Source organism: Myxine glutinosa, chromosome 3 (assembly GCF_964187855.1).
Source record: "Myxine glutinosa chromosome 3, kmMyxGlut1.1, whole genome shotgun sequence".
NCBI lineage: Eukaryota > Metazoa > Chordata > Myxini > Myxiniformes > Myxinidae > Myxine > Myxine glutinosa.
The window spans coordinates 62,275,585-62,302,965 of NC_136263.1; the positions used below are offsets into that span (position 1 = coordinate 62,275,585).

General features: G+C 44.3%; 1 protein-coding gene across 6 annotated transcripts in view; it reads right to left on the bottom strand.

Moving 5' to 3' along the window:
* The window catches only part of EIF2AK4 (eukaryotic translation initiation factor 2 alpha kinase 4), a 153,755-nt gene that overhangs the window by 84,992 nt on the left and 41,382 nt on the right, over positions 1–27,381 (bottom strand). For 5 of the 6 annotated variants that reach the window (XR_010983724.2, XM_078774110.1, XM_068110755.2 and 2 more), the window contains 14 exons: positions 25,673–25,800; positions 24,365–24,504; positions 23,850–24,215; positions 22,935–23,041; positions 20,876–21,024; positions 20,091–20,524; positions 14,353–14,428; positions 14,039–14,128; positions 12,638–12,760; positions 10,495–10,596; positions 8,881–8,947; positions 6,974–7,053; positions 3,028–3,129; positions 747–797 (listed from right to left, as the gene is read on the bottom strand). Coding sequence is in view for 5 of the 6 variants with exons in the window: in XM_078774110.1 (XP_078630236.1) it covers positions 747–797; positions 3,028–3,129; positions 6,974–7,053; positions 8,881–8,947; positions 10,495–10,596; positions 12,638–12,760; positions 14,039–14,128; positions 14,353–14,428; positions 20,091–20,524; positions 20,876–21,024; positions 22,935–23,041; positions 23,850–24,215; positions 24,365–24,504; positions 25,673–25,800 (2,015 nt within the window). In the remaining variant the exon portion in view is untranslated. The remainder of the gene's footprint in view (positions 1–746; positions 798–3,027; positions 3,130–6,973; positions 7,054–8,880; positions 8,948–10,494; positions 10,597–12,637; positions 12,761–14,038; positions 14,129–14,352; positions 14,429–20,090; positions 20,525–20,875; positions 21,025–22,934; positions 23,042–23,849; positions 24,216–24,364; positions 24,505–25,672; positions 25,801–27,381) is intronic. The other variant, XM_068110756.2, reaches the window with a different exon arrangement.

Consider the following 27,381-nt stretch of genomic DNA (forward strand, 5'->3'; position numbering starts at 1 on the left):
TTCTTCACAATTGAGTGATACGGCAACCAGGCGGAGGTATACTCTCTACTGAGTGCCGTTCTAGTTTACCCATGTATGAAATGCGTCTTAACTAGTTCTTTAACGTTTAAGGTGAGCTTATGTTATTTAACATGATGAGATTGGGACGATTATTTTAAATTAAAAAGTACTTGCTTGTGATGCATCTTAATTTTCATCACGTTATGTTACACATCAGCTTGCGAATGTTGGTTAAGAATTAGAACTGTAAAAATTTGATACACGTATGTCTGTTTTGATTGCGATATGAAACGCAAGTAAAATAGTACGTACATGCTTGTGCTTGCTACCTCTGGGAATATCTTCTGCATTCTTTTGCACAACAGCTTGTTACATGTTGATTATTAGATAAAATTGGAAGTGGAAGATGTCTTTGTTTCTTATATTGACATCACATTTAATGAACTGTAATAATATTCAGTACACTTAAACATCAGGGAGGTGGGTCACAGATCGGATCGTTAGAGGGGTGGGCGTGGGGGGGGGGGGGGGTTAGTTGAAGAACCACTGCTTTACACAGACGTCAGGTTGATTGTAAACCCACTTGCCCCATGAGTCATGCTCAATGCTGTATGCTCTCCAAATCAAGCATTTCTCATTCAACCCCCACCTGCCCCATCTCCCGAGAACCCATTCTGCATCTCTCGACCTGTACGACCACTATGCATGTAATCAGAAAATACACTGTCATATACATCAACACACACCTGTTTTTTAAGTTTTTCTTCATCAAAATCTTCAGGGAATATCATAGCTTCCTTGGAAGAGGGAGGAGGGTTGGAGAAACAATCAGACCGCACAATTCAAGGAAATTATTTCTTCATATGTTTCAAAACATAGCTTGTGCATTTATACTGTCTATCCACAAAACTTTCTTTGGTAGTACATATATCAGCACTCGCAATAAAAGGCTAGGGCTCAGGATGGCATATCCAGAGGCCTTTTGAGAGGTTTCCGGCCTCATTCAGTCAATTTTCTGACTTGACACCTTCCCTGCTGGATCGGATTGGGCAAAATATTTTCTGCTCCTGTTTGGCCTTTCAATGATTTCCTACCATTATAGACTGACCAAGTTCCAAAGATGCTGAAACTTGATCAAGTCCTCGGATATATACAGTCACGTGAAAAAGTAAGTACACCCCATGTAAAGTTTTGACTTTTTCAACATATTTCAACATACAGCTATTTGATCTTCATTTCAGCAATATTGATAGATAAAGGTTATATAATATAACAAATATCATGAAACATTTACATTTTGTAGTCCATTGTATAATTTAAATAAACATAAATGCAAATTTCGCATGTGGAAAAAGTAAGTACACCCCTACATTTATCACTACTTCAAATACCTAAAATTAGAATCAGGTGCACCAGCTCAGGTGCAAAATATGATTAGAACATCGGTAGAGAGGATCTTGGAGGAACCTGTCTTATTTAAACCTCAGACATTTTGTTTGGTTTGCTCTTTGTTGTTGAAGTGTGCGGCGTCACCATGCCTAGATCAAAAGAGCTCTCTGAGGCCTTCAGAAAGAAGGTTATAGATGCCTACGACTCTGGGAAGGGATTTAAAAAGATCTCCAAACAATTTGAAATCAATCATTCGACTGTCCGGAAGATCATCTACAAGTGGAGAAGATTCCAAACAACTGCAAACTTGTTCAGGCCAGGCCGCCCCAGCAGGTTCAGCCCGAGAGCAGACCGCAAGATGCTGAAAGAAGTCTCTAAGAACCCCAGAATGTCATCACGGGACCTACAGGTAGCTCTTGCCACTGTTGATGTCAAAGTGCACGAGTCCGCCATTAGAAAGAGGCTGCACAAATTTGATCTACATGGGAGGTGTGCCAGGAGGAAACCTTTGCTGTCCAGAAAGAACATCAGGGCAAGACGAAAGTTTGCCAATGAACACCTAGGCAAAGACGAGCACTTCTGGAACAATGTGCTCTGGACAGATGAGTCAAAGGTAGAGCTATTTGGCCACAGTACCAAAAGACATGTTTGGTGAAAACCAAAGACAGCATTTGACCACAAGAACCTGATACCGACTGTGAAGCATGGTGGTGGAAATATTATGGTTTGGGGCAGCTTTGCTGCATCAGGGCCTGGGCAGCTCACCATCATAGAATCCACTCTGAATTCTTCATTGTACCAGAGGGTGCTTGAGGATAATGTGAGGCCATCTGTCAGAAAGTTGAAGCTCAACCGAAGGTTGAGTAATGACCCTAAACATACCAGTAAATCCACCAAGGAATGGCTGAAAAGAAAGAAATGGAGGGTTCTGGAATGGCCAAGTCAAAGCCCGGATCTAAATCCCATCGAGATGTTGTGGGGGGATTTGAAACAAGCTGTGCATGCAAGAAACCCCTCAAACATCGCACAGCTGAAATAATTCTGCATGGAGGAGTGGGCAAAAGTTTCTCCCAGTCGATGTCAGAGACTGGTCGACAGTTGTAAGAAACGCCTACTCGAGGTTGTTTCTGCCAAAGGGGGCAATACCACCTATAGAGCCAAGGGTTTATGTACTTTTTCCACATGCGAAATTTGCATTTATGTTTATTTAAATTATACAATGGACTACAAAATGTAAATGTTTCATGATATTTGTTATATTATATCACCTTTATCTATCAATATTGTTGAAATGAAGATCAAATAGCTGTATGTTGAAATATGTTGAAAAAGTCAAAACTTTACATGGGGTGTACTTACTTTTTCATGTGACTGTATATATACACATACACACATCTCGTTTTTTCATTTCTGTTCCTCACAATTCGATCTCTCACTTAAACACACACACACACACACACACACACACACACACACACACACACACACACACACACACACACACACACACACACACACACACCCTTTACTAGCACTTTCTCCACTCAATATGGAGCCGCATATATATGTACATTTACATATACATATACGCACATGTTTTTTTTCCCTTCCATCCATGAATAGAAAGACTTGTCTCACCTCCCGCAAGTTCTGCAGCACATGGACTCTCTCAGACATTGTACTCATTGTACGGTAACACATCTCAAAGAAGATGATCCCCAAGCTGTAAAGATCCACTTTCTGGCAAGTCAGTGGTGAAAAAAAAATAAATAGAATTATTCATCATCATATATAGTTTTTGTCCTTTATTTCAAATAAAACATTTTCAGCATCAGAATTCCACATCTTGAACGAAATGTTTTGTTCGAAAGCATGAATGTGGTGAGCACGATAAATGGCACTATGGAGATCAAACTACGAGTAACGCAGGTTTCAGACGTGAAGGAGTATGAAGTGATTGCACAGTCAAGAATGATGCAGATTATTTGGTACCTGCAATGAAGGAAGAAGCATGGAAGGCAGAATTAAGGAAGGCAGACCAATATTAAAGAAAATTACAAAGAGAGACTTGGATTTGTACTAATTTTCAAAAATGAGAAAAAAAAAAACCACCTTTAGAGGCCATTTTCCCCCGCAAGCAGGGGTGGCCTTTTTCGGGGACCGTGGTTGTTGTTGTTTTTTGGTCCCCCTTTTGAAGCAATGAGAAAATGAGAGAAACATGGAAAAATTGCAAAGCAAATAAAAGTCCATGGAGATAAAATTTTGGCTGATAGGATAGCCTAGATGTATGCACATTCGCCTTTGAGCTGTCTAGCCGGGGTTTGAATGTTGAACCAGCTGTAAACTATAACCGTGGTGTTTTGCAGGCAGGGCGAGGCATCAAAGTACGTGCCGTCCCTTGGATTGATATTCAAATGAGCATTCAAATGAACAATGAGTGTCATCACTACAATGCTTTCCAGTGCGGTGGACATTAAATATCCCATTATTTCCTTCGTGGAGAGTGACTCTCAATGGAACCCTTTCTTCTCCTCTCCCTATCAACACTGGAATGCTCCAAGGCAGTGTTCTTGGCCCCATCTTATTCCTAATATCCATCAATGATCTCACTGACGGGAAAATCCTGTTTATCTCTTTGCTGATGACTCCACTCTCTGCCGTGACATCGCTCATCCTTCTGATAGACAGGCAGCGGCCTCTTTCCTCTCCTCAGACTGAAATAATCACAAACTGGTCAAACACTTGGAATATGTCTTTCAGTCCTGAGAAATCCCACACAATCACTCTTGCTCTCCGAAAGGACTGTACCATAATTCCTCCCATCTACTTTCTCAAGAACCATCTGAAAGAGGTTCAGTCACTCAAACTATTGGGTCTCGCTCCCAGCCTTGATCTCTCTTGGGCAGGATACATTTCAAAGTTGGCCTCCAAAGCCAGATGCCGGCCGACTGGGCATCCTCCGTCGTGCAATGTCATTCCTTGGCACATCTGCTCCTATCCACTTACAAGGCTTTCATCTGCAGCTTTATGGAGAACTGCTCTCCCCTCTGGGCTGCCCCCCCCTGCCTCTCACACCTTGTTCAGCTTGACGCCGTGAAAACAAAGGCTTTCAAGACAATTGGAATCTCTCACGATGAAGCCGAGTCTATGGGCCTATCACTTCGCCACTGCCAACAGGTCGGTGGTCTCTGTCTTCTTCTGCCTCATTTATGTTTTATCACGCTCTGCCCTCTCCTTGCTTTGTCCCCACCCCACCCTGCTCTAGGTATCTGCAGGACACAAGCGGTCCACCAGCAACCCCCTCCTTGTGAAACTGCCAAATTCCAGAACCACTGCTCACTCCCACTCATTTATTCCTATTTTTCCTCACCTGGGGAACCACCTTCCACACACTCTTCAATCTCATTCTTCCCTCTAGGTCTTCAGGACAGCTGTTCAACACCATCCCAAGTCATCCCCACCAAAAACCACTATCTTTACACCCGTTAAACCACCCACCCCTCTCAAAATTCTTCTTGTGTATTCATCTTGTCCACCCTTTGTATTCTCCCCGACCATCATTGTTACCTGCATCCCTTGTTTGTCAGTCTCCATCTACCCTTTCCTTCCACCCTGGTGTTGGTGTTTCCCCTCTCTCCTGCTGTTCCCTTTGTTATGCTGTGTCCTGATCTGTTCTATGTTCTCGCTGTTATATTGGAACATGCAGAAAATGGGAGAGGAAGAAAGGGGAGAGGGGGAGGGAAGGGGTGAGAAGGAAGGGGGAAGAGAGGAGAGGGAGGGGAGTGGGAGGGGATGGGGGGGAGAGTCAGGGAGGAGAAAGGGGAGGAAGGTCAGGGAGGGGGAGGAGGAGGAGGGAGGAGAGAGTGAAAAGAGGGGAGGGGGCAAAAGAGAGGAGGTGGAAGGAGAGGAAAGGGAAAAGGGGGTAGGGGTGAAACAGAGGGGTGGGGGAGAGACAGAGAGGGGTGAGAGAGGGACAGAGAGGGGTGAGAGAGGGACAGAGAGGGGTGAGGGAGGGAGATAGAGGTGTGAGAGCGAGGGACAGAGGCGTGAGGGAGGAACAAAGAGGGGAGGGGGGGAAGACAGATAGGGTTGGGGGAGAGTCAGATAGGGTTGGGGAAGAGACAGATAGGGTTGGGGGAGAGACAGTCGGGTGGGGGGGGGGGGGGTGGGGAAGAGACGGGGGGGGGGGGGGGAAGAGAAAGGAGGGGAGGGGGGAAATTAGCAAAGAGAATGATATGTTATACTTGATGACCACGCTAACGCATACACACACACTAGAAAAAGTTAAGTTTAATGCTTTGGCAATGTGGAGAAGGAGGAAGGACAGCATTGCTGAAAGCTGAGTAAAATGCATACACTTAGTTATAAGAATCGTTAATGTGTTAAATTTGGTCAGATTTCACTCCAGATATCAATACATATTTTGTGAACAGGATCCGATCGTCAAATCCAAATCCAGATTTTGATTATATGCTTTAATTATTCCATGAGCGCATATCATGTTTCCAAGGCAAGGCGCATTTGTTTCCAATAGGCCAAAACAAAATGGCGGCTTAAGAACCGAGCGATGAGACAGTGGGCCGACCAAAATGGTCGACCACCATTTTGGTAAGGCTTCTTTTGTTGTTGTTGTTATGAGCACACCATTAGTCATCTTCAAAGAGTGTTTTAACACACCAAAACACCCAGTTTTCATTCATGTAATCACTTAAAGGTTGAGAAGTATGCAAGAAAAGTTTGGGGCCGCTAGGTTTCATGGCTTTGGAGTTCTGGAACTGGAACACGAACACACACACACACACACACACACACACACACACACACACACACACACACACACACACACACACACACACACACACACACACACACACACACACACACACCCTTTTATTACGATAGATTCAAAATAAAAGTTCATTTTACTTACATTCCATGAACCAGCCTTGCTGATCGGCACAAGATTTATACCATATTACAGGGGAGAGATTTACACATCAATTGTGCGCAGACTAAAAGAATCATGAGACTTAAAACTAAACAATAGATATATAATTAATCACTCGTGGTTCCCGATCAAAACTGAATGATAAAATAATCATCTAAGAAACCAAGAAACCACATTCCCCACATTATATCCCATCTATAATCTCCCCTCCGCCCCCTTCGTATCCTCCCCGTGCGGAGGGTTTGTGATCGTCTCTGTGAACCACGCTTTATCTTCAAATGAAAAATACTAACAATATTAACCTGAGATCCCTACCCATAGGTAAAAAAGAGATAATCAAACGAGTACAAATTAAGTCCGTGGGTGGGTGAAAAACCGCGAATACGCAGGCACAGGGCCGCAAATGTAGAAGCAGGTCGTAATTTATCAACCGCGAATCCGCGACACTCGCGAATATTGGGACCACGAATGTCAGGGTCCGACTGCACAAGTGGGGATGCATTAGCAGCACAGCTGCTCCCCCAGCAAATGATGCTACATGCAGCCATGTGCTGCATACGAAAGAAAAAGAAGATCCACTCTGTTCCTTCTTGAAAAGTTAATGACTTGAGCATGAAGCTTTTCTTTTTAGTTCACCTGATTATAAACTGCTTTCCTGTTTCCCACGACCTCTGGACTCACGTACAGGGCAGTTCCGATCTGTCCTGTCAAACCATCTGCAAACATCCAATGTACACACCCAGAAAGCGTCACGTCACGGTAAATGCAAACGCCCTGTGAACAAAACATCGACGTAAAATTCCTGAAATTCCCTGTGGTGTGCATCTTGTTTATCCAGTGTGCATCCATGTACCTCGTTTCACCAAATCGCCTCCACCCACACCTTTTCTCCTCTACACACATAATTTGTAGATAACTGTATGGGTTTTTCCTACACTAAACCACCATCTGAATCAAACAAGCTAGGCCAACATACACTACATGGCCAAAAGTATGCGGACACCACTTCTAATGAGTGTATTCGGCTATTTCAGCCACAACCAATTCAGCCATATTGCTGACAGGTATATATAATCAAGCACACAGCCTTGCAATCTCCATAGACAAACATTGGCAGAAGAATGGGCCGTGTTGAAGAGCTCAGTGAGTTTCAACATGGCACAGTCATAGGATGCCACCTTTCCAAAAGGTCAGTTCGTCAAATTTCTGCCCTGCTAGAGCTTCCCCGGTCAACTGTAAGTGCTGTTATTGTGAAGTGGAAACGTCAACGTCTCGGAGCAACAACAGCTCAGCCGCAAAGTGGTGGGCCACACAAGCTCACAGAACGGGACCGCCGAGTGCTGAAGTGCATAGCATGTAAAAATCGTCTGTCCTCGGTTGCAACACTCACGACTGAGTTTCAAACTGCCTCTGGAAGCAACGTCGGCACAACAACTGTTCGTCAGGAGCTTCATGAAATGGGTTCCCATGGCCGAGCAGCCGCACACAAGCCTAAGATTACCATGTGCAATGCCAAGCATCGGCTGGAGTGGTGTAAAGCTCAGTGCTATTCTACTCTGGACCAGTGGAAACGCGTTCTCTGGAGTGATGAATCACGCTTCACCATCTGGCAGTCCGACGGACGAATCTGAGTTTGCCCGAATGCATAGTGCCAACTGTAAAGTTTGGTGGAGGAGGAATAATGGTCTGGGCTGTTTTTCATGGTTCGGGCTCGGTCCTTTAGTTCCAGTGAAGGGAAATCTTAACGCTACAGCATACAATGACATTCCAGACGATTGTGTGCTTCCAACTTTGGGGCAACAGTTTGGGGAAGGCCCTTTCCTTTTTCAGCATGACAGTGCCCCCGTGCACAAAGCGAAGTCCATACAGAAATGGTTTGTCGAGATCGGTGGAAGAACTTGACTGGCCTGCACAGAGCCCTGACCTCAACCCCATCAAACACCTTTGGGATGAATTGGAACGCCGACTGCAAGCCAGGCCTAATCGCCCCACATCAGTGCCCGACCTCACTAATGCTCTTGTGGCTGAATGGAAGCAAATCCCCGCAGCAATGTTCCAACATCCAGTGGAAAGCCTTCCCAGAGTGGAGGCTGTTATATCAGCAAAGGGGGGACCAACACCATTAATGGCCATGATTTTGGAATGAGATTTTCGACGAGCACATACGGGTGTGATGTTCAGGTGTCCACATACTTTGGCCATGTAGTGTATGATCCATTTGTGTTTCTACTACAAACTGCTCATCGCTGATTTTAATGAGAGATTTCATCTCACTGTAAGGACAAGGTATGAATTAGCAATTAAAATAAATAAGGGAGTGTTCTTTAGTAAAAAAAAACCTTAGGGCTCCATTGATAGGTAATCCCACATGAGAGGCACATATTGGTTTTAAACTTGTTCAGGATACCTGGCAGAGAACATCTCATATTTCATAGGATCCTAAACAGGCTATATGGAATCGCCCTGCGGACCCTCTGCGGACTGCGGATAGGACTGCGGAAATGGAATAATAATGAGAAGTGTGAGACCCTCAGTAGCATCACCTTCAACATGCTTGGGATCAACACCTATCTCTGCAGATCCGTTAAACACCTCCAAGGTGACCAGGTTCTGTAGAGACAAACGCCAACACATGCTCTCAACTACATGAGTTATAACTGCATTACACCATATTTTTACAACCGGATGAATCATCATTACCACTCAAAGCAAAAAGTGGGGTTAAGCAATTGTTTCATGTCTGCCTGTCTGTCTATCTTATCAGTTTATGATCAAGCAACAACTTATTTTCATCAAACTTTATATTGTGAACATGAATCAGAACATGAATAGAAAGACAAGTTTGCGGTTTTACTGAATTTGTCCTGACGGCACATGCACAGAGAGGAGTGAGATAATACTTTTACTGCATCTGCCTGCCTGGCAGTTAAACAAAATGAAAATCATTCCAAACAGGAAACTTACTGTTTTTAATGATGTCATAAAGGACACAAACAACAGGCATGAAGAACTAACGTAACATGTTCAATAAGATGATGTAATAGACACTGGGTAAAACGGCGGTAAAACACAGAATTTATTTATTTACACACCTTTAAACTTTTATTTAAATTGAATTATATACGTACTGAAAACTGTAGAACACAAATCGCCTTCATAATATTTCCAAGAACAATGCTTTATATCGATATATAGCACGAGAGGGCGTGGCATGTGAGACGGTGCATAGCGGGGTGAGGAAGAGGTTGCTGATATGGCTATGTATGATGCTGATTGATGCTGCGTTATATGGTGATCAATAAGCCTCCATCTCCTAAACTGTGACTTGCCGTCATCTTATTACAGTGTATAAGGGGGTATACAAGATGCTTCGCAGTAGCGCTAAACTTCCAGTTTTTTTTTTTTAAACAATCTTTAAAATCATTATTTTAGTGAAACTGAAGTATAAACCTGAACATTGTGTGGGGTATCGTGTTCTATGAACAATCTATGAATAAGTTTTGATTTTGTCAGTTGCAGTCATACTAAGAATATTTGTGAGGTTAACAAGTGAAACCTGAGAGGAACCCTTTGGTTTGGTCATGTTTCTATTAAACCGTAAAGTGGTTTAAGGTCACAAAAATAAATTATGTACAGTCGGACCCCGCTATTCGCAGAATACATGTATTCGCGGTTGATAAAATGCGACACGTTTCTCTATTCGTGGAAAAATGTCCCGCGAATTCACGGTTTTTTTCCTCCTATTCGCGGCAATGTTCTGCGAATTCGCGGTTTTTTGGGGGCGCAATTTTTTTTTTAACGAGCCGCTAGCTTGACACATTTATAAAACCCATCTCTCACCAGCCATGCATAAAGCAGCTGGATGTACGTACGCAAAAAAAACTTATACTGTAATGGGCACAGTGAGTGTATTTGTGTCCATTAAGGATGTGGTTATTGCCTTTGTCATGGATGTGCTTGTTACCTAATTATCTAGAAATTAAATAATTGTTGATTCTACATTTGATTATTCCAAGTTTAACTTTTACAACCTACCCATAGGGTGGGTACACAGCTAAAGAACACCAAATGCAAGTTTTTAAGGGCCCTGCCATGTACATTGCATATCATTTGTTTTGGTTCAAATATTGTTCAAAAACAAAAAAGGGATCACTTACTGATATTTGATTGTCAGTAGCCAAGCCAAAGTCACCAATCTTCACAATGTCATTCGATCCCAGAAAAATGTTCACCGGTTTCAGATCTCGGTGAATAATCCCCTGTAGGAAAGAAGTTGCAGGTTGGGGCTCATGTAACGGTCCACTAGCCGAGAACCGAGATATGCTGCTGTCAATAATTGGGGACTTCCAATGGAAATGACATTTGATCCTGAATGGTTTGATCCTCAAAGGCCTGCACTATCTCTGTTAATGAAAATATGGTTGTTTGTAATTAACTCGTCATTTCCCTGGGTGTGGATTGGCTTCTGTTGTGATTTCGTCCATACATACTGAAAACACGTGATGACATAATGCAGGTGTAATGTTGTACCATTTCACGTTTTAACTTTAGTCCGACACAATTTATCAATAACTTTGGTTTTCCTGTCCCGTTTCAACAAATGGTATGACCGGGTGTACTTCATATCCTCAGAACACGACCCACAGCTGTAATTGACAAGGTCCAATGTGATGGAATGTGAAATGCTCACACGCGATGACCATTTCACATTGATGGCCAGTCCAGTGCACTTATATCATAGCATCTTGATTACATCCGTGATTGCATACCTGGCTGCACACATTTGCAAAACAATTCCTGCTTTGCATTGGGGGGGTGGGGGGGGAGAGAATATAATATGCATATGTAGATTGTAAGTATCCATTTTAAGTGGCAATACCTTTTGTAATATAGTGTGTATGTATGACTTGGGAGTTGAGAATGCTCAAAACGTATTTGGTACGTCGATACCCTGATCAACTGTGTGGTCTTTCCAGGTTCAAGTCCAGCCAAAAGTTACCCAAGAGATGGTCGTTCATCGGGTCCAATGTGTGAGAGACCCTCTCTAAAGTTATGATGCAACGATGTAATTTTTTTTTGGTATATTTGGTCGAGGCTCGTATAAGACCTATTACATAGAACATTTAAAAAAGGGAGTGGGAGATGAGGAGGAGAGAGAGGGAAGCACAACAACAGTAGGGAACAGAGACATCAGATCTGTGGAAGGGAGAGGTCTGGGGCGGGGTACACGGGATAAACAAGATGGACACTAAAGGGGCTTTCAGGAAAGAAAACAGAGAATTTGAGGGAGGTGGATTTGGGGTGTTTTAACGGGGGTAGAAAAGATCAAGGTTTTGGATTGGGAAGATAAGAGATGGTGGTGAACAGCTGTTTTAAAGACATGAAGGGAGAAGTGGGATTGAAGAGAGTGTGGGAGATTGTTCCAGAGCGGGAGAAAAGAAGAATGAAAAAGTGAAGGTGAGCAGAGAGTCTTGATTTTGGCAGTTTCGCCAGAAGAGGGTTGCTGGCAGATCTTCCTGAAGGAATATTTGGGGGGCAGAGCACGGACAGAGAAGGGGGTGAAAGGCCGGAGAGGAGTCGGTAGAAGACAGAAAGACCACCAACCTGCCTGCGGTGAGACAGTGAAAGGCCCTCAGAGTTAGCTTCATCGCGGGAGATTCCAATGATTCTGAAAGCTTTGGTTTCTACAGCGTGAAGCCGAGCTGGGTGTGAGGCAGGAGTACCAGCCCAGAGGGGAGAGCAGTATTCCATCAAGCTGCGGATGAAAGCCTTGTATGTGGTGAGAAGGTCAGTTGTGCCAAGGAAGGACTTCGCACGACGGAGGATGCCCATTCGGCGACTGGCTTTGGAGGCCAGCTTGGAAATGTGGTTTTCCCAGGAAATACCATGGCAGATTGAGAGGCCCAAGAGCTTGAGTGACAGAACTTCTTGGAGAGGATTGTTGAGAGAGTAGATGGGAGGGTTTTCCAGACGGTCTTTCCGGACCGCCAAAGTGAGAGTGTGAGATTTGTCAGGATTGAAAGACATGTTCCACTTGTTTCACCAGTCTGTTATTTTGTCCAGGTCTGCAGAGAGTGAGGAGGCTGCAGACTGCCGATCTGAGGGATGAGGAATGGAGTGGCAGAGAGTGGAGTCATCAGCAAAGAGATAGAGAGGATATTCCAGAGAGTTGGAAAGATCGTTAATGAAGATAAGTGAAACACAGGGCTCAGGACACTGTCTTGAGGAACTCTATCCTGGACAGAAAGAGCAGATGAATGTTACATCATTAGTGACTCACTCTAATTATGTAACGCACACCTGTTCATGAATGTATGCAAGGCCTTCCAGGATCTCTCTGAACAGGCGCCACGTGCGCTCGGTGTCCTGGAACAGTCCATGATCAATGGTGTCACGCAGCGTGCTCTTCTCACAGTACTCCATCTGCGCACAGTTCCAAGTGTCAATCATGCAATACCCGATGTGCGCTATTCATTTGCAATTGGTCACTGGCTTTAACACCAATACAATTTCAATAGACGCTAGGCATCAAAATGGTACATATACTGAACAAACAGTTTCAAATGGAGAACCTCGCCACCATTCGAGCATTTAAATTGCATCAGATGTGGCAATAAATGCGAATTGTGGCACCCAGCTTGCCGGTTCGATGACAGAAGATGCCATTTACATTTTTGCCCCCTCCATCCCTACACGTTTAGAATCCCATGTGGGCACTGGCAATTCTCGTCACCAAAATGGCTTTGTTATTGTACTTGAGTGTATCCAGAGTTCTTCTGGAATCTCCATCTCTATTAGAAAATAATCTTTCCTTTATCCATATCCCAGTCAAACTTCTGTTAGGCGGGTAAATTTAGATTATTCATGTCTTCCATGTTGCGCAGCCACACTGCCGCATGCGAGTCATATTTTAATGATCACTCACCTTTGACCCTTGATGGTTAACAAAAGAAAACCTCTTTTCTTTAATATCTCATGGAAGAGCTTTACATAAATCACATGCAGGACCAGGATGTTCGGAGACATCAATGTACTTTTAACTTAATTACAAGTAAATAATGGGCAGATCAATGCAGCACGTAAGATTTGAACATGGGATCCCAGCATCACAAGCCAAGGGTTCAATAGAAACACCAAACAGGCCAAAATGGGCCAATTCTTTATAGCCAGTGCTACCAGATGACAGAAGAAAGAACTGGTCATGCTGGTGAAGGCCAATGCCGATCTGCGCTGGTGGACGGATTGAAAAATGGATGGAATCAACAGGACATCGATTGAGGTATGCTCACCGCCATGGGAAGCAAGGAATAGCTCACGTTTCGGGCGTTAACCCTTCATCCTCTTTTGCCCTTTCAGATTCTCATTGCTTCCCATGATGGTCAGCATACCTCAATCGATGTCCTGTCAATTTCATCCATTGTTCTATGAATGACAATTTGACATCACTTTACACTTGCCGAGACCTGCAAACTTTATTTCTACACAACCTATGGTATACAACAACAACAACACCAACAACAACAACAACAACAACAACATGCATTTTAAGGCCATTTTCCCTGCTAGAGCGGGGGTTAGCCTTGCGGTCCCCATGACAATCTTCTCCATTTTGCCCTATTTTCTGCATCTCCCCTTGTTAACCCCCTATGATACAACCTATGATATGAAAAATAGAAAAGCCAACGATGACCAGGCCCTGACCTGGATGAACAGGTGATGTACAAAGTGCGTGCTAGGTTTCTCCAGGTCCTCTGGAGGATAGCTCGACTCTTGGCACGCATGTTTGGCATCCTGGAAGAGAGCGTACACAGTAAACCACTATCTGTTATAGTACATAGCCAGGCCTAGATCATTAATCAGCAATTCTAAAATACTGTACACGTTGGCTTAAAGAACCATTACTGGTCACGGTGGCGTTAACAAGACTGCAGGTGCGTTGTGCCCTCTCCACCAGCCTCCTCATTGTGCCTCATGCAAAAGGAAAACTATTCACAATCTGCTATATTTATCATCACCTTAGCAAGTTCTTTTGTTGAGCTCTCAAATATGATGTGGTCATCCTCATCACTATCCGTATCACTTCCTGATGGCCTGGAAAGGAGAAGGGTGTGGAGAGTGAACAATGGACTTCCATGCTTTCTCACTGCCGACACAGTATAGTCTTCCATTAAACTAATAAAACATCACATTCACGTCCATGGTGAGCAAAGCAATAAAATCATTTATACGGCAAAACAGATAGCCTTTAACATTCAGCAAAATGGCAGCAAATGGTGGCTACTTTAACCATCAAAAGAGTGCTGAAGGCAATTTCCCTTTTATTTGTGGTGCAAATTCAATACAGGTTTTATTTCTTCATATACATTTTTGAGGCTTGTGGAAGAGTTAGAACAGACAACAGATCAGGATGTAACAGAACAAAAGGAACAGTGGAAAGAGGGAGGGGGGTGACACCAACAGCAGGGTTGAGGGACAGAAGAGAGTGAGAGGGACTTGGATAAATGAGGGATGTGGGGAAGAATGAGGGCTAGGGGAGGACACGAGGTTGACATGATGGATATGATGTATAGTCCCAAACTTGGAAAGAGGTGGGTAATGAATGGGGGTAGAAAAGATCATGGTTTTGGATGATCTAAGATCGTTGGGAACAGCTGTCTTGAAGCCCTGGAGGGAAGAATGAGATGAAGAGACCGAGGAAGTTGGATACACAAGGGGGAGGAGGAAGTGGAACAAATGAGTGGAGGCAAACAGTGCTTCTGGATTTTGGGAGTTTAACCATAAGGGTAGAAACCTTTAACCACAAGGCTGGCAGCAGACTGTGCGCACCTTGTAGAATCCTGGGGAGGGAGGCGGGGGGGAGGGAGGTTAGGACAAACCAAGGAAAGAGCAGAGGGTGTAAGACCAGAAAGAAGGCGCTAGACAGCCGATTGACCACCGACCTCTTTGCAATGGGAAAGTGATAGGCCCAAAGACACAGCTTCAACACGGGAGATCCCATTGATCTTGAAGGCCTCGGTCTCCACAGCATGAAGCTGAGCAAGATGTGAGGCAGGGGAGCCAGCCCAGAGAGGAGGGCAATACTCCATCAAACTGTGGATGAAGGCCTTGTAGTTGGATAGAAGTTCAGGTGTGTCAAGAAAGGACTTTGTATGATGGAGGATGCCCAGTTGGCAGCTGGCTTTGGAGACCAACTTTGAAATATGGTTTGCCCAAGAAAGATCATGCCTGACAGTGAGACCCAGGAGTTTGAATGACTGAACTTCCTGAAGATGATTGTTAATAAAGTAGAAAGGAGGGTTCGCCAAACGGTCTTTTCGGAGAGATATAGTGAAAGTGTGACATTTGTCCCGATAATTGTTAAGCGTTCCTGACAACTTTGTATCTTTCAAACCATCTTCTTATTTACACATATATATATATATATATATACATATATATATATATATATATACAGATTTGGCATTTAATATGGAATTTTTTTTTTTTTCTTGACTTGGGTTTACTTTCTTAACTCAGTATATCAATCTGGTGAGTTTCTTTTTACACTTTGGTGATTTATTTGTTAAAAGAACCATGTCACTGATTGTCTGTCGCACCAAGAAGTCAACAACAGGATTATATCACAGGTGGCGTGGCAAAATGTACGGACAGGTGCATTTGATGATTGGCTTCACAGTCGGGTATACAAGGGTTGTTGCGTTCTGTATTAGTGGAAAACAACTGCTGCACGTCTCCAAAAGTTATTGCCGCTTCCTCTGGAGATGGTCCGTCAACTCGACAATGCTGTTTGTCATGGAGTGGTGGCTTCACGAAATTACGGCATGAAACTGTGCTATTGCTCGGCAGTATGGCATCACTCAAGTTCAGGTGTCATAGATCCTGAAACGAAATGCTCAGAGGGGTGTCCCTACTCCAATACTGAGGCCAGGACGTCCCCGCAGAACCACAAGGAGGGATGATCGCCAGCTGCACCGGTTAGTCCGCAATGGCCGTACCAAGTCAGCTAATCGGCTTAGGGCTGAGTGGCAGCAACTGACAAATGTGCCTGTATCCAGAAGGCTAGTCAACCAACGACTGGTTCAAGCAGGATATCGTGCCAGGCGTCCCCTGAGAAAGCCACGCCTGACCAGACAACAGCGCCAGCGCCGATTGCAGTGGGCCAGAGAGCACCATCAATGGCAGCCAGGACACTGGAATCACGTGATCTTCAGTGACGAGTCTAGATTTCTGGTCTATCGTCAAGATGGCCACGTCCGAGTGCGCAGACAAGTGCATGAAGCCTACAACAAAGATTGTATAGTGCCAAGAGTCCAAGCTGGAGGTGGTGGGGTGACCGTTTGGGCTGCTTTTCATGCAGGGGGCAAAACTGACCTGGTTGTTCTGAATGGAAACCTGAACCAGTTCAAGTACAGGGCCATTCTGGAAGAAACATTGCTTCCATTTGCTCGTGCAGCCTTTCGAGGAAACTTTGTCTTCCAAGATGACAATGCACGGCCTCATCGTGCTCGCATGATCCAACACTTTCTTGCTGACCGTGGTGTAGAGCATATGGAGTGGCCTGCCATGTCCCCGGATATGAATCCGATAGAGAACTTGTGGGCAGAATTAACGCGTCAAATCGACAACGTGGACCAGCAGCCTACCTCTGTGCGTGAATTGTAGCAGGCTATTGTAACTGCATGGCAAGCGATTCCTGTCCAAACCTTGGCAAATCTCGTGAACAGCATGCCTCAACGTGTACGTGCTCTCCTGAATGCTCGTGGGGGTTACACGAAGTACTGAACTGTAATTTTACTGTCCGTAATCCCAGTCGTAATTTAACTTTTGTTAAAAAATTTTTGGCTAATGTGCAAAATAAGGAGATACTTCTGGAAAACGTACAGAAGTTTAACACAGTACTGTCCATGAATTGAGTTCGATATCAGTTTACATCACTTTCAAGGATCAATTTATTTGTTTCGAAATGTCATGTGGTTTTTGTTTCTTTTAAAGGTCACATTAACAAAATCTAGAATAATTTCAACATAATTCCAATGAACTTTTGGTTCGAAGACATCTTGAAAAGTAAGTTCACCCCCACAAAAAATATTCCATATTAAATGCCATGTCTGTATATACGATTAACTCATCTTCAATTTAAACAGTTTGTTCTTCACTGTAAACTGAACCATTTGTGTGGTTACTTATTCACCTCCAACTATGAACAACCTTTTTCTACACTCCTATTTTTTGACACAGCACAAAAATGCTGCAAATTTGATCATCCTTGAGATGTCTCAACAACTTGATTGGAGCCCACCTGTGGCCAATTCAATTGATTGGACAGGATTTTGAAAGAAACACACATATATATATATATATATATATATATATATATATATATATATATATATATATATATATATTGTTGCGGATATGGCATTTGGCCTCCATATCCGCTTGTAAATATTCCCCTATTTCCCCAATACTCCCCAACTATCCCCAATCCCCCATTCCCTAGTCCCATTGCCTGTAAATAACACTCTGTAGAACCGACCTTCCCCTTTTTCCCCCATTAAATGTCGTGCCCAGGTCCACCGCATCTCACGTAGACAACTTTCGGACATCTTGCTAGTTATTCTTAGTCTATGTCAGTTAAGGACTCGTTTCCATTAATTCTGACTCTTCGTTGCACCAGAATGTGATTGTATGGCACCAGTAGTGAGTTTAGGACCTCCCCTTACCTCCTCCGATCTTCCCCATGCAACAACAACAACTACAACAACAACAACAACAACAACTACAACAACAGAGGAAATGGGGGGGGGGGGCGCGGCGCGGGGAGTGTGCGTCCTCACTCCGGCTCGGTTAGCCGCCATTACCCATGTGCGCCGACGGGGTTACCACGAAGGGGCTGCCTGTCGGCCCCTCGTCAAGGGCGGAGCCGGTAACCCCCGCACCCAATGAGAAGCAACGGGCCGATTCCATCTGGGGCGGAGCTAACGAGCCGAGGGCGTGTCACTCCCCGCCGGATATGCGCAGCGACTTACCGGACGTGACGTCAGATGCGCCCCGAGCTTGAAGAAGAGACAAGTCGCGACCTCGAGCGCTGAGAGAGACCTCCCGCATCTCTGGACCGGACCGGGTCGATTCTGTCCTTGAGCCAAGAGTGCACCTTGAGCCATCGACTACCCGCTTTCCTTGCCATCAATCCCCGTGTGAGTCAGTTTTGTCCTGTTTATCTGTCGTCTGTCGGGGCTAGTATAAGACCGTGTTTAAGTGCCTATCTTCCTATGCTGTCCCTCTCATTCCTGTAATCTAACCTTCCGCCATAATATAACCTCCTCCGGAGGTCTTGAGAACCGTATCCCTGGTGTCGTGTCCTTTTAATCCCAGCCGTTGTGTCCTTTTCCTTCATTGATCTAGCGTAGCGCGACTCGGCCAAGGTTCGAGTATAATCGGGTAAACGTGCAGACGCAGTCATACCAAACCGCTCGGTAAACCAACATCCACAACCGCGTCTGTAACAATATATATATATATTATATATATATATATATAAGGTCCCACAGTTGACAGTGCATGTCAGAGCAGAATCTCTACCATGAAGTACAAGTAACTGTCCGTAGAACTCCGAGATAGAATTGTAAGGAGGCATAGATCTGGGGAAGGATACAAATCAATTTCTAGTGATGAAAGTTCCCAAGAGCACAGTGGAAACTGATGTGATAGTTCCCAAGAGCAACCATCATTAGGAAATGTAAAGAATATGGAACTATTCAGACTTTCTAGAGCTGGCCGTCCGACCAAACTGAGCAACCGGGCAAGAAGGACCTTGGTCAGGGCGGTGACCAAGAACCCAATGTCCACTCTGACAGAACTACAGAGTCCCTTGGCTGAGATGGGAGAACCTGCCGGAAGGACAACAGTCTCTGGCACCACTTCACAAATCCAGACATTAATCGATTTAAAATTCAGGCTGTAACACAACAAAATGTAAAAGGGGTGTGAATACTTTCTGAAGGCACTGCATATGTCAATAAAAAGCAATGCAAGTTAATGAGAAAAGTTTTTTTGTTTACGAGAGTTGCTGTGATACAGAACAGTGTTTACTGAACAGTCTGGAAGGGAAGAGGCTGGAGGAAAGGGTCAGCCATTGAGTGTACTTAACATGCACGTTGCATCACTTCATCCCTGCTTTGGAGCGACACACGAGAGGCTTAACAATAATGCCGCGCTGCAAGGATAACGTCAATAATATATTGATAGGAGGGCAGGAGATGGGTGGCAGGGGATCAATAGTGTGGAACATGTGGGGGTGGCAGTCGGGGGAAGAAGGGATCCACTCATTACATACACATGGAGTGAGGAGGAGGAATGCCAGGAATTGTGAAACATAAGACTGAGCAAAGAAAGAAGAGACTGGGGAAGAGAAGGAAGAATAGTGGAGTGTGACACAAGAGGGAAGAAAAGGGAAGAAAAAAAGAAAAAAAAAGAAAAAGGATTTCCCTGTTAGCATTCCCATCTGTATCCCCTGGCTCATGATGTCTGGAAGCAAGTTTCAGATCCCATCTACCTTGAGCGTTCATAAATTGTGTACTCATGTCCTTATAATTCCTGTTGAAGTCCACTGATGTCTACAAATGTCTGTGTCCTCCATGCGATTTATGTACTGTACTTGCAAGATCCACCACAACACATGCATGCATACGCACACGGAGCGAGAGAGAATAGGTCACTATTCCTTTCAGAAACAGTTTGAGAAATAGCTTACATAAAGGAAGGTCCAAACACATCACAGGCGTTATCCTCTTCTTCACTGGAGCTGCTGCCGTTGTCCTCCCTCGTGCTCTCGGACCCTTTTCCCGCTGTGAACCACTCAACCGACCCCGAGCCCAATACAGGGGGTGAATATGGCCTATTTGGGCCCTCCACTCCCTCCACAGGGCTTTGCAACACCTGCCGCACGTTGTTGTGGCAGGAGGTCTTGGAGGTCTCACCACACCACTCGCTGTTGCTGCTGGAAGTGGTGCTGGGCTGCTCACAGTCAAAGCGCTCGATCCAGGCATTGTAGTAACGAACTACATTTTCGTGGTGCAATCGGGAAAGGAGTTTGACCTCCTCCTTAATACGGCGGAACTTTCGTCCGGCGGGGTTCACCACAATGCGCTTCAGGGCATAGTCACACCCGTCAAGCATGTTCCGCACCTTTGGAACAACAGCAACAGCAGCAAGAGAGTAAAACCTTTCCTAATCAGAATTGCTTCACACAAAGCAAAAGATTCTTATTTATGTAAATTATCTACATCAAGTGATCATTTGTGTTTCAAACAGAGGATTTACAACCCTTTTGGGGTCGACAAGGTCTGAGTTCTAAGAGGAGCGAGATGACCGGAGGGCAGAGGGACAACGCACAGATGCAACAAGCCCACATTACACAGCACACAAGACTTGAAAGCAGGCTAACAGTAACAGCATCATGTGACATGTGACGCTGGCTTCCCCGAAGAGGTGCTGCAAGAGTGGGCATAAGGTCAAAGTTTTTTTTATGCATCGTACCTTCAATACTGCTCCAAAGCCTCCTTTGCCCAATAGTGCAAGTTCCTCAAACTCCGAATGGTATCGAGAGAACGGTTGCTGCATTGTCGTGCTGGATATCTTCTCGTCCGACTCTCTACGAGCATACAGCCTCTCATTTTCAAAATCTCCTGTGAGCGAATATCACAGTAACATGATTTGAGCGTTATGTTCCACCAGACGCTACACCGACCCTCAAACCCTCACTCCCACCGCATGTCCCTTTTAACCAATCAACAGCAAGGCACAATGACAGCTCCTCGAGAGCTCACAGGCAGAAGCAACGTGATGACCACTTGGCGTAATGCTATCAAAACCGCACCGAGCCCAAACAGCATACACACGTGGGTCGGCGTAACAGCATCGTTCGTACAGCAATGGCCAACATTGCCAAGAGGTGGAGGACAGTTTTGGTGTTATAGACTAGTGTCATGATGGATGTTTCCTCACACCCTCTCTTACTAGTTCATACTTATTACCGCTGCCACCGAAGGTGGACGGAGGTTATGTTTTCACCCCTGTCTGTGAGTAGGATATCTCAAAAAGTTATGGACGGATTAGGACTACACTTGGTGGACAGGCTGGGTGTGTGACAAGGACAAAATAATTCCATTTTGGTGAAGATCCGGGCCGAGACACGATAATTTTTTTAAAGTGATTCTTCAGAATTGAGAGATAGAACCAAAAATGATATGCGGCACAATATTTAAAACAAGAAAGAGCAATCAGAGATTGCAGACCCTCACCAGGACGTGTTTTTAGTGGTTTTTAAGGCTTTTATGTTAAAACAAATATGGCGACCGAACCACATGACCGACGACATCATTATTATTTTTTCTCCACCAATTTATCCCTAGATGACGCTCAAGAAATTTCATCTTGATCAGATGAAGTTTTGTACTTGTCGAATTATGACGTCATAATGGAGGCACCTATGGCATCATCATTAACATATATTATTCCCCATCCCCCTACTCTCGGCTTGGATAAGAAAGTCAAGGATTGTGCTCGAGTGTTAGGCGACAAACGTCTGTTGTGTAAACCTTCTGCTGGTGACTTGATCACTATTAATGCTGTGTATCATCGCGCGTGCCTGACTTGGCTGTAGAGGAAAGTGGAGGAGGTTGGATGCGACATGAATGAGAGTCATAACACTCAGGTGATGCGAGCACATGTTCTCAACTAGTTACTTGACTTCATTGAAGATAATCGTGGTTCAGGGAAGTCGCTAGCAATGGCTCACTTGACGACCCTTTATGACATTGTGTGATTGTATATTTGATTTGGCTAGTTATTGGTCGAGTATACTATGTCCCTATTGCACTATTGAGATATACCATGAGGAACAATCTCATTACCTCAAATTACCAGACCAAACATTGTGTTCTGTATGTGAAAACCATTAAATGATGTTATGAAACCAATAAATATTGTTATAATTTGAATTTTTCCCCCAATTTGACCTTTAAATGCATCCGAAATGCAGAAGTGATGCCAGAAATGAGTTAGGTGACCTCAAATTAGCTGGGAAACATGTATCCTAAGAGCTTCTATGACAAATGCTTCCTGCGCTATGGGTTGGCCATGTTTTCCAAGATGGTTGACAGTGGCCATCTTGCATTTTAAGATACAAGTTGTGTCTTTGGATAATTTTGTTCCGAGGGCACAAAGGAACTTTTTTTTATGCCAAAGGGAACCTTTGCATCATGACCTGAAGTCAACACCCTATTTTTAGCACTTAACATGTCCATTATTTTATCATGCCATAAAAATACAAAGTACAGTACCATACGACTATAAGAGGTCATCCACATTTCACATTCCCAAAAATGGCGGAATATTTAATCCTCTTCAAGAAAACGATTCATTCCAACCTCCTCTAAAACCCTACCGTTCCTTCTCTTTTTCAAACTTCTCATTTCCCATGAGCATTCAAACAAATAACATGCAGACTGCTCCAGAGTAGTGTTTGTCCTGAACAGAGTAAGACGAGGCTTCATCAGAGAGTCACAGATGTTAGAAATGTGACACAATGCATTACCATAGGGAAGAGCACTCAACGGGCTGGGTCCCACTGGGTTTTTAATGAATTGATGCTGTAGGAGCTGTTCTGCACTCCATCTCTCCTTGTCATCCGGACACAAGCACCTGGTGGTAGGCCACACAATTTTGTTAACAGGAACAATTTGAGAATTCCTTCACCCTTAACTGCCCTCCAAACAACAACCATTTCAAACATACAGAAATAGGAATACATAATATGATCCAGAGACATTGTCTGCAATCACACCTGTGCCAGCAAAGGTTGGTGAAGCTTCATAAAGTGATTTGCAATTACGACCATTCATTACCTCCACCACCGAAGGTGGATGGAGGTTATGCTTTCATTCCCGTTTGTCTGTCTGTGAGCAAGATATAGAAAAAAGTTATGGATGGATTAGGACTAAACTTGTGGACAGTTTGGGTGTATATCGTGACGATCAAAGGATTCGGACAAGGAAGGACAAAAGGATTCGATTTTGGTGAAGATCCGGGTCCAGACACAAGATTTTATTATTATTATTTTTTTCAAAGTGAAAGTTGGATGTGTGGGGTAGAAAGGGATAGGTTCGCAGATGGACACACATTTTGCCATTTTGTGTACTTGATATGTAGATGGGAATGAAAGGCCTCAGAGGTAGCATAGAGACACTCAGCTGTCTGGACTGGGTTTGATTGCTATTAAAATAGGATCAAAATACAAACTAATACAGGCAGGAATTTGCATCAAATATGAAGCTTCACCAAACTTTCAGGTAAAATATATAAACTCCACTGTTTTAAGAGCTCATATTTCCTTTTCCGGTGTTAAAACCCTCACAAAGCCTTTTAAAAAGAAGCCATTGTGTTATCTGCCAGCCATGCACTGGCCATTGACTGCATATCATTTGGGAGTTTGGGAGGTCAAGAGATTAACCTGCTCAGGAAGTCTCGGAGGTCGGATGGAAGGTGTCTGGGCATCTCAACTGGAGCCTCTAGAGCCTCACAACCATGGTCTAGTGAAAGTAGTAACATTCCCAGCTGCCAAACGTCCCCCTTTTGTCCAGATCGTTGACTTGGAACAGTCAATCGGGTCGCCTGATCAGGTCGACCAAGCTCGGCCAGCCGGTGTGCCAAGCTATAGTCGGTGAGCCGGAGCTTCAAGCCCGCACCCTCAATCAGAACGCTGCTGACATGCAGTTCTTTGTGCACCACAGAATGCGTATGTAGGTATGAGAGCACGTCCAACAACTGCTCCGCATAACTACGTAGCGACGACAAGCCCAACGCATGCTCGCCTTGCCTGCAACACCACGGACAGACAAGCAGTTAAACGTTACCACCAACCTGAGAATTACATGGATAAAATCATCAGTGTAACACATCACAAGTCCTCAATTTATCATCACCCTCATCCCCACCCAAAAGCATTTCCTCTAATGCCCATCATACAAGAAGCTGGAGAGGCTACGCCCAGGTACATGCTCAGCAAGCAGGTGCAGGGTTGTCGATCTAGTATCATCACCGTTAAGACTCTCCAGTGCAAGGAAGCGGACAAGTCGAGGGTGTTGCAATTTCTGCAGCATCTGCAGCTGTTCACAATGTAGACAAAGAAACGTCATAAGCACATGACTACTGAATGTGTTTACATATACTGTATTTAGTGCAATATGTTAGATAAAGCTCTGCACACAGTGTGCCTCAGGAAACACTGGTGATGTTACAATGGGATCTATGATAATGATTCAAGTTTTTAATAAATCCATAAAGCTGGATATCTGCGATCGCACAGCGATAACCAAGGTTAAGCCTCCCCCAACCGACCAGAGGAGGCTTACCCTTGGCCCGTGCTCCAATTATAGCCATATTTTTTTTCAGACCACCATATATGACCTTGACATTCAACATTTAGGGATTGTGTGTAAATAAGAAAATGTGTCCCCATTTACAATCTATCCATAGAACTCAACATCATGAAAATCGGAGGAGAATTATTCAAGTTATGATCAAAAGGGTGTTTTTTGTTCATTAGGTCACAATCCGAAAAAGTAGGTCAAGTACATGAAACTAATAACAGGTACACAACTTCAGTGCAGGTACACTATGACGCAAGGACATCTTGGAAGGCCAAGCGGTCTTTGAGATTCCGCATTGGTAAAATTGAGCGATGACAAAAACATTTTTTAAATTTCAGATTGCCATTTGACCATGACCTTTAACCTGGAGGGGTATGTAAATTAAGCAATACTGCGGCCTGCTCCAAGCTGTCTCGAGAGGGCAATTTTGTTCCGATCGGCCAATCTTTAGTCGAGTTATGGTGAAAAAAATGTTAAAATGTCTATAATTAGGTCACGACCATAAAATTAGGTCAAGGTCAAAATAAATGTCAACTCTGCATACTTTATGTTTGCATTCTTGATGCAAAATTTCATTGTGAATGTCCCTGCCGGCTTTGAGATACAGCTTGGAAATTGATACAGCTTGGAAATTGGGAGTGTTGAGAGTACAGGAAGGAAATAAATAAATAATGATTTTCTAATTGGTGGTTAGGTGCTGCTCGGGGTTGAAGAAACTCTGTGGTACCATTAAAATTGAGGGAACTGTCAAAAGAAACCCTCTCACAGCAATAAGCCGACTTTATGTTATAGGGTGAGGCTTAATAAGATAAGCTTTAACACGTAGGAATCAAAAATACAATATACAACATGCATGGGAAATGGAACAAGTCATGGAAAATAATATTCCATCAGAGAATTTCACCTGTCGCTTAATTCGATCTAGGTCGTCTTTCTCCTGCCGCTTCAGAACCCACTCGTACACGACGAGAAGTTCCCCGGTGGCGACGTCCATTGCGTTGTAAACGCACCGTGCGAGGCGTACACTCTCTCCTAGCATTAACGGCAAACACTCAGGATTGTCACATTCGCTGCACATTCCTCTCAACTTTCCGATCCAAGCTCTACAAAGCTGCTGCTCGTTTCTCTCAATAGGGCCTTGAATTTGCATATAGCCCGCCATGCATTGAGAAGGCCTCGCGCATACGATGCATCAACAATATCCGACTCATTAAGTGTGTAGATAAAATAAATCCATAAACAGATATTTGATCTCAAAGAAGAATAAAGAATGGGTCTTGCTGGTAAAGGCCAGTGTTGATCTGCGTCGGCAGACAGGTAGAACAATGAATGAAACAAGACATCAATCGAGGAATGGTAACCGCTGTGGGAAGCAAAGAAAAGCTGATGTTTCCGCTATTAACCTTTCGTCGGAGCAAAATAGCCACAAAGGGTTAACACCTGAAACTTCAGTTCCTCATTGCTTTCCAGAGCGGTTTGCATAACTCAATCGACATTGTGTCAATTCCGTCAATACATATGGTTGTGGAAATGACCAATCGTGGGCTAAATATGCTTGATATAGGATACCAGTTATTTCCTTAAAGTGAATGTCTAAAATAAGCGTAAAATAATTAATTGTGATATTACATATGCATCGCTTATGTACTAGTTAGACAAAGTCTACCCATCCCTATGTCTGCGTGTAAAATTATCAGCCCTTTTGACCCCCTTTCCCCTCTGTGATCTGTCATTTATGTCTTTTTCCCATTTGCTAGGCCGCCAGGCGCAAGTCCGGACGGCAAAGTAAAACAAGCATCGCGATCACCACTGTTTTCCTCCAAGCTGCGAAATAAAGGTTGAGGCGGGGTCGCTCTGCCCATCAGGACAATCGGCACCCAATGGTGAGCAAACAGGTAGAGGCATGGGACGTCACAGAGTGAGGTGGGGGGGAGGAGGGAGGGAGGCTGTGAAGAGGAGATGACTGGGACACCTAAGGGTGAAGGCTGCTCATTGTAAACTGCTTGCACTGTGGACAGCCACGGCCCTACCCAGCCTGCCATGCCGATCCTCCTCCTCCTCAAGGGCATCAGGACGCACAGACCAGAGGGCCCTCCCACAGCCACGGGCAGGCCCGGTTTTCCCAGGCATGGTTCGCCTCCTCTCCACCGGCTCTGGGTTTGGCATTGACTCACTTGTCTTGTGACGGGCAGGCCAAGGGCATCAGGACGCACAGACCAGAGGGCCCTCCCACAGCCACGGGCAGGCCCGGTTTTCCCAGGCATGGTTCGCCTCCTCTCCACCGGCTCTGGGTTTGGCATTGACTCACTTGTCTTGTCCACATCCACTCTGTCTATCTCTTATGGTGTGTTTGATACCTTAAGTTAGATAATTAAGGAATTCCGATAATTTGTTGGTACCATGGGCACATTTGGTAGTGGGTCAAGGGGTATTGATAATTTTATGCCTCCGCTGACGAAGTTGCCAGAGGCATTATGCTTTCGGGTTGTCTGCCTGGCTGGCTGTCTGTGATAAGTTTTCGTTACCATGATAACTTAAGAACAGCTGAAGGAATGCAAGTCAAACTTAGTACAAGTATGTATAATGATGCCAAGATGATGGGGTTGTTGTGGA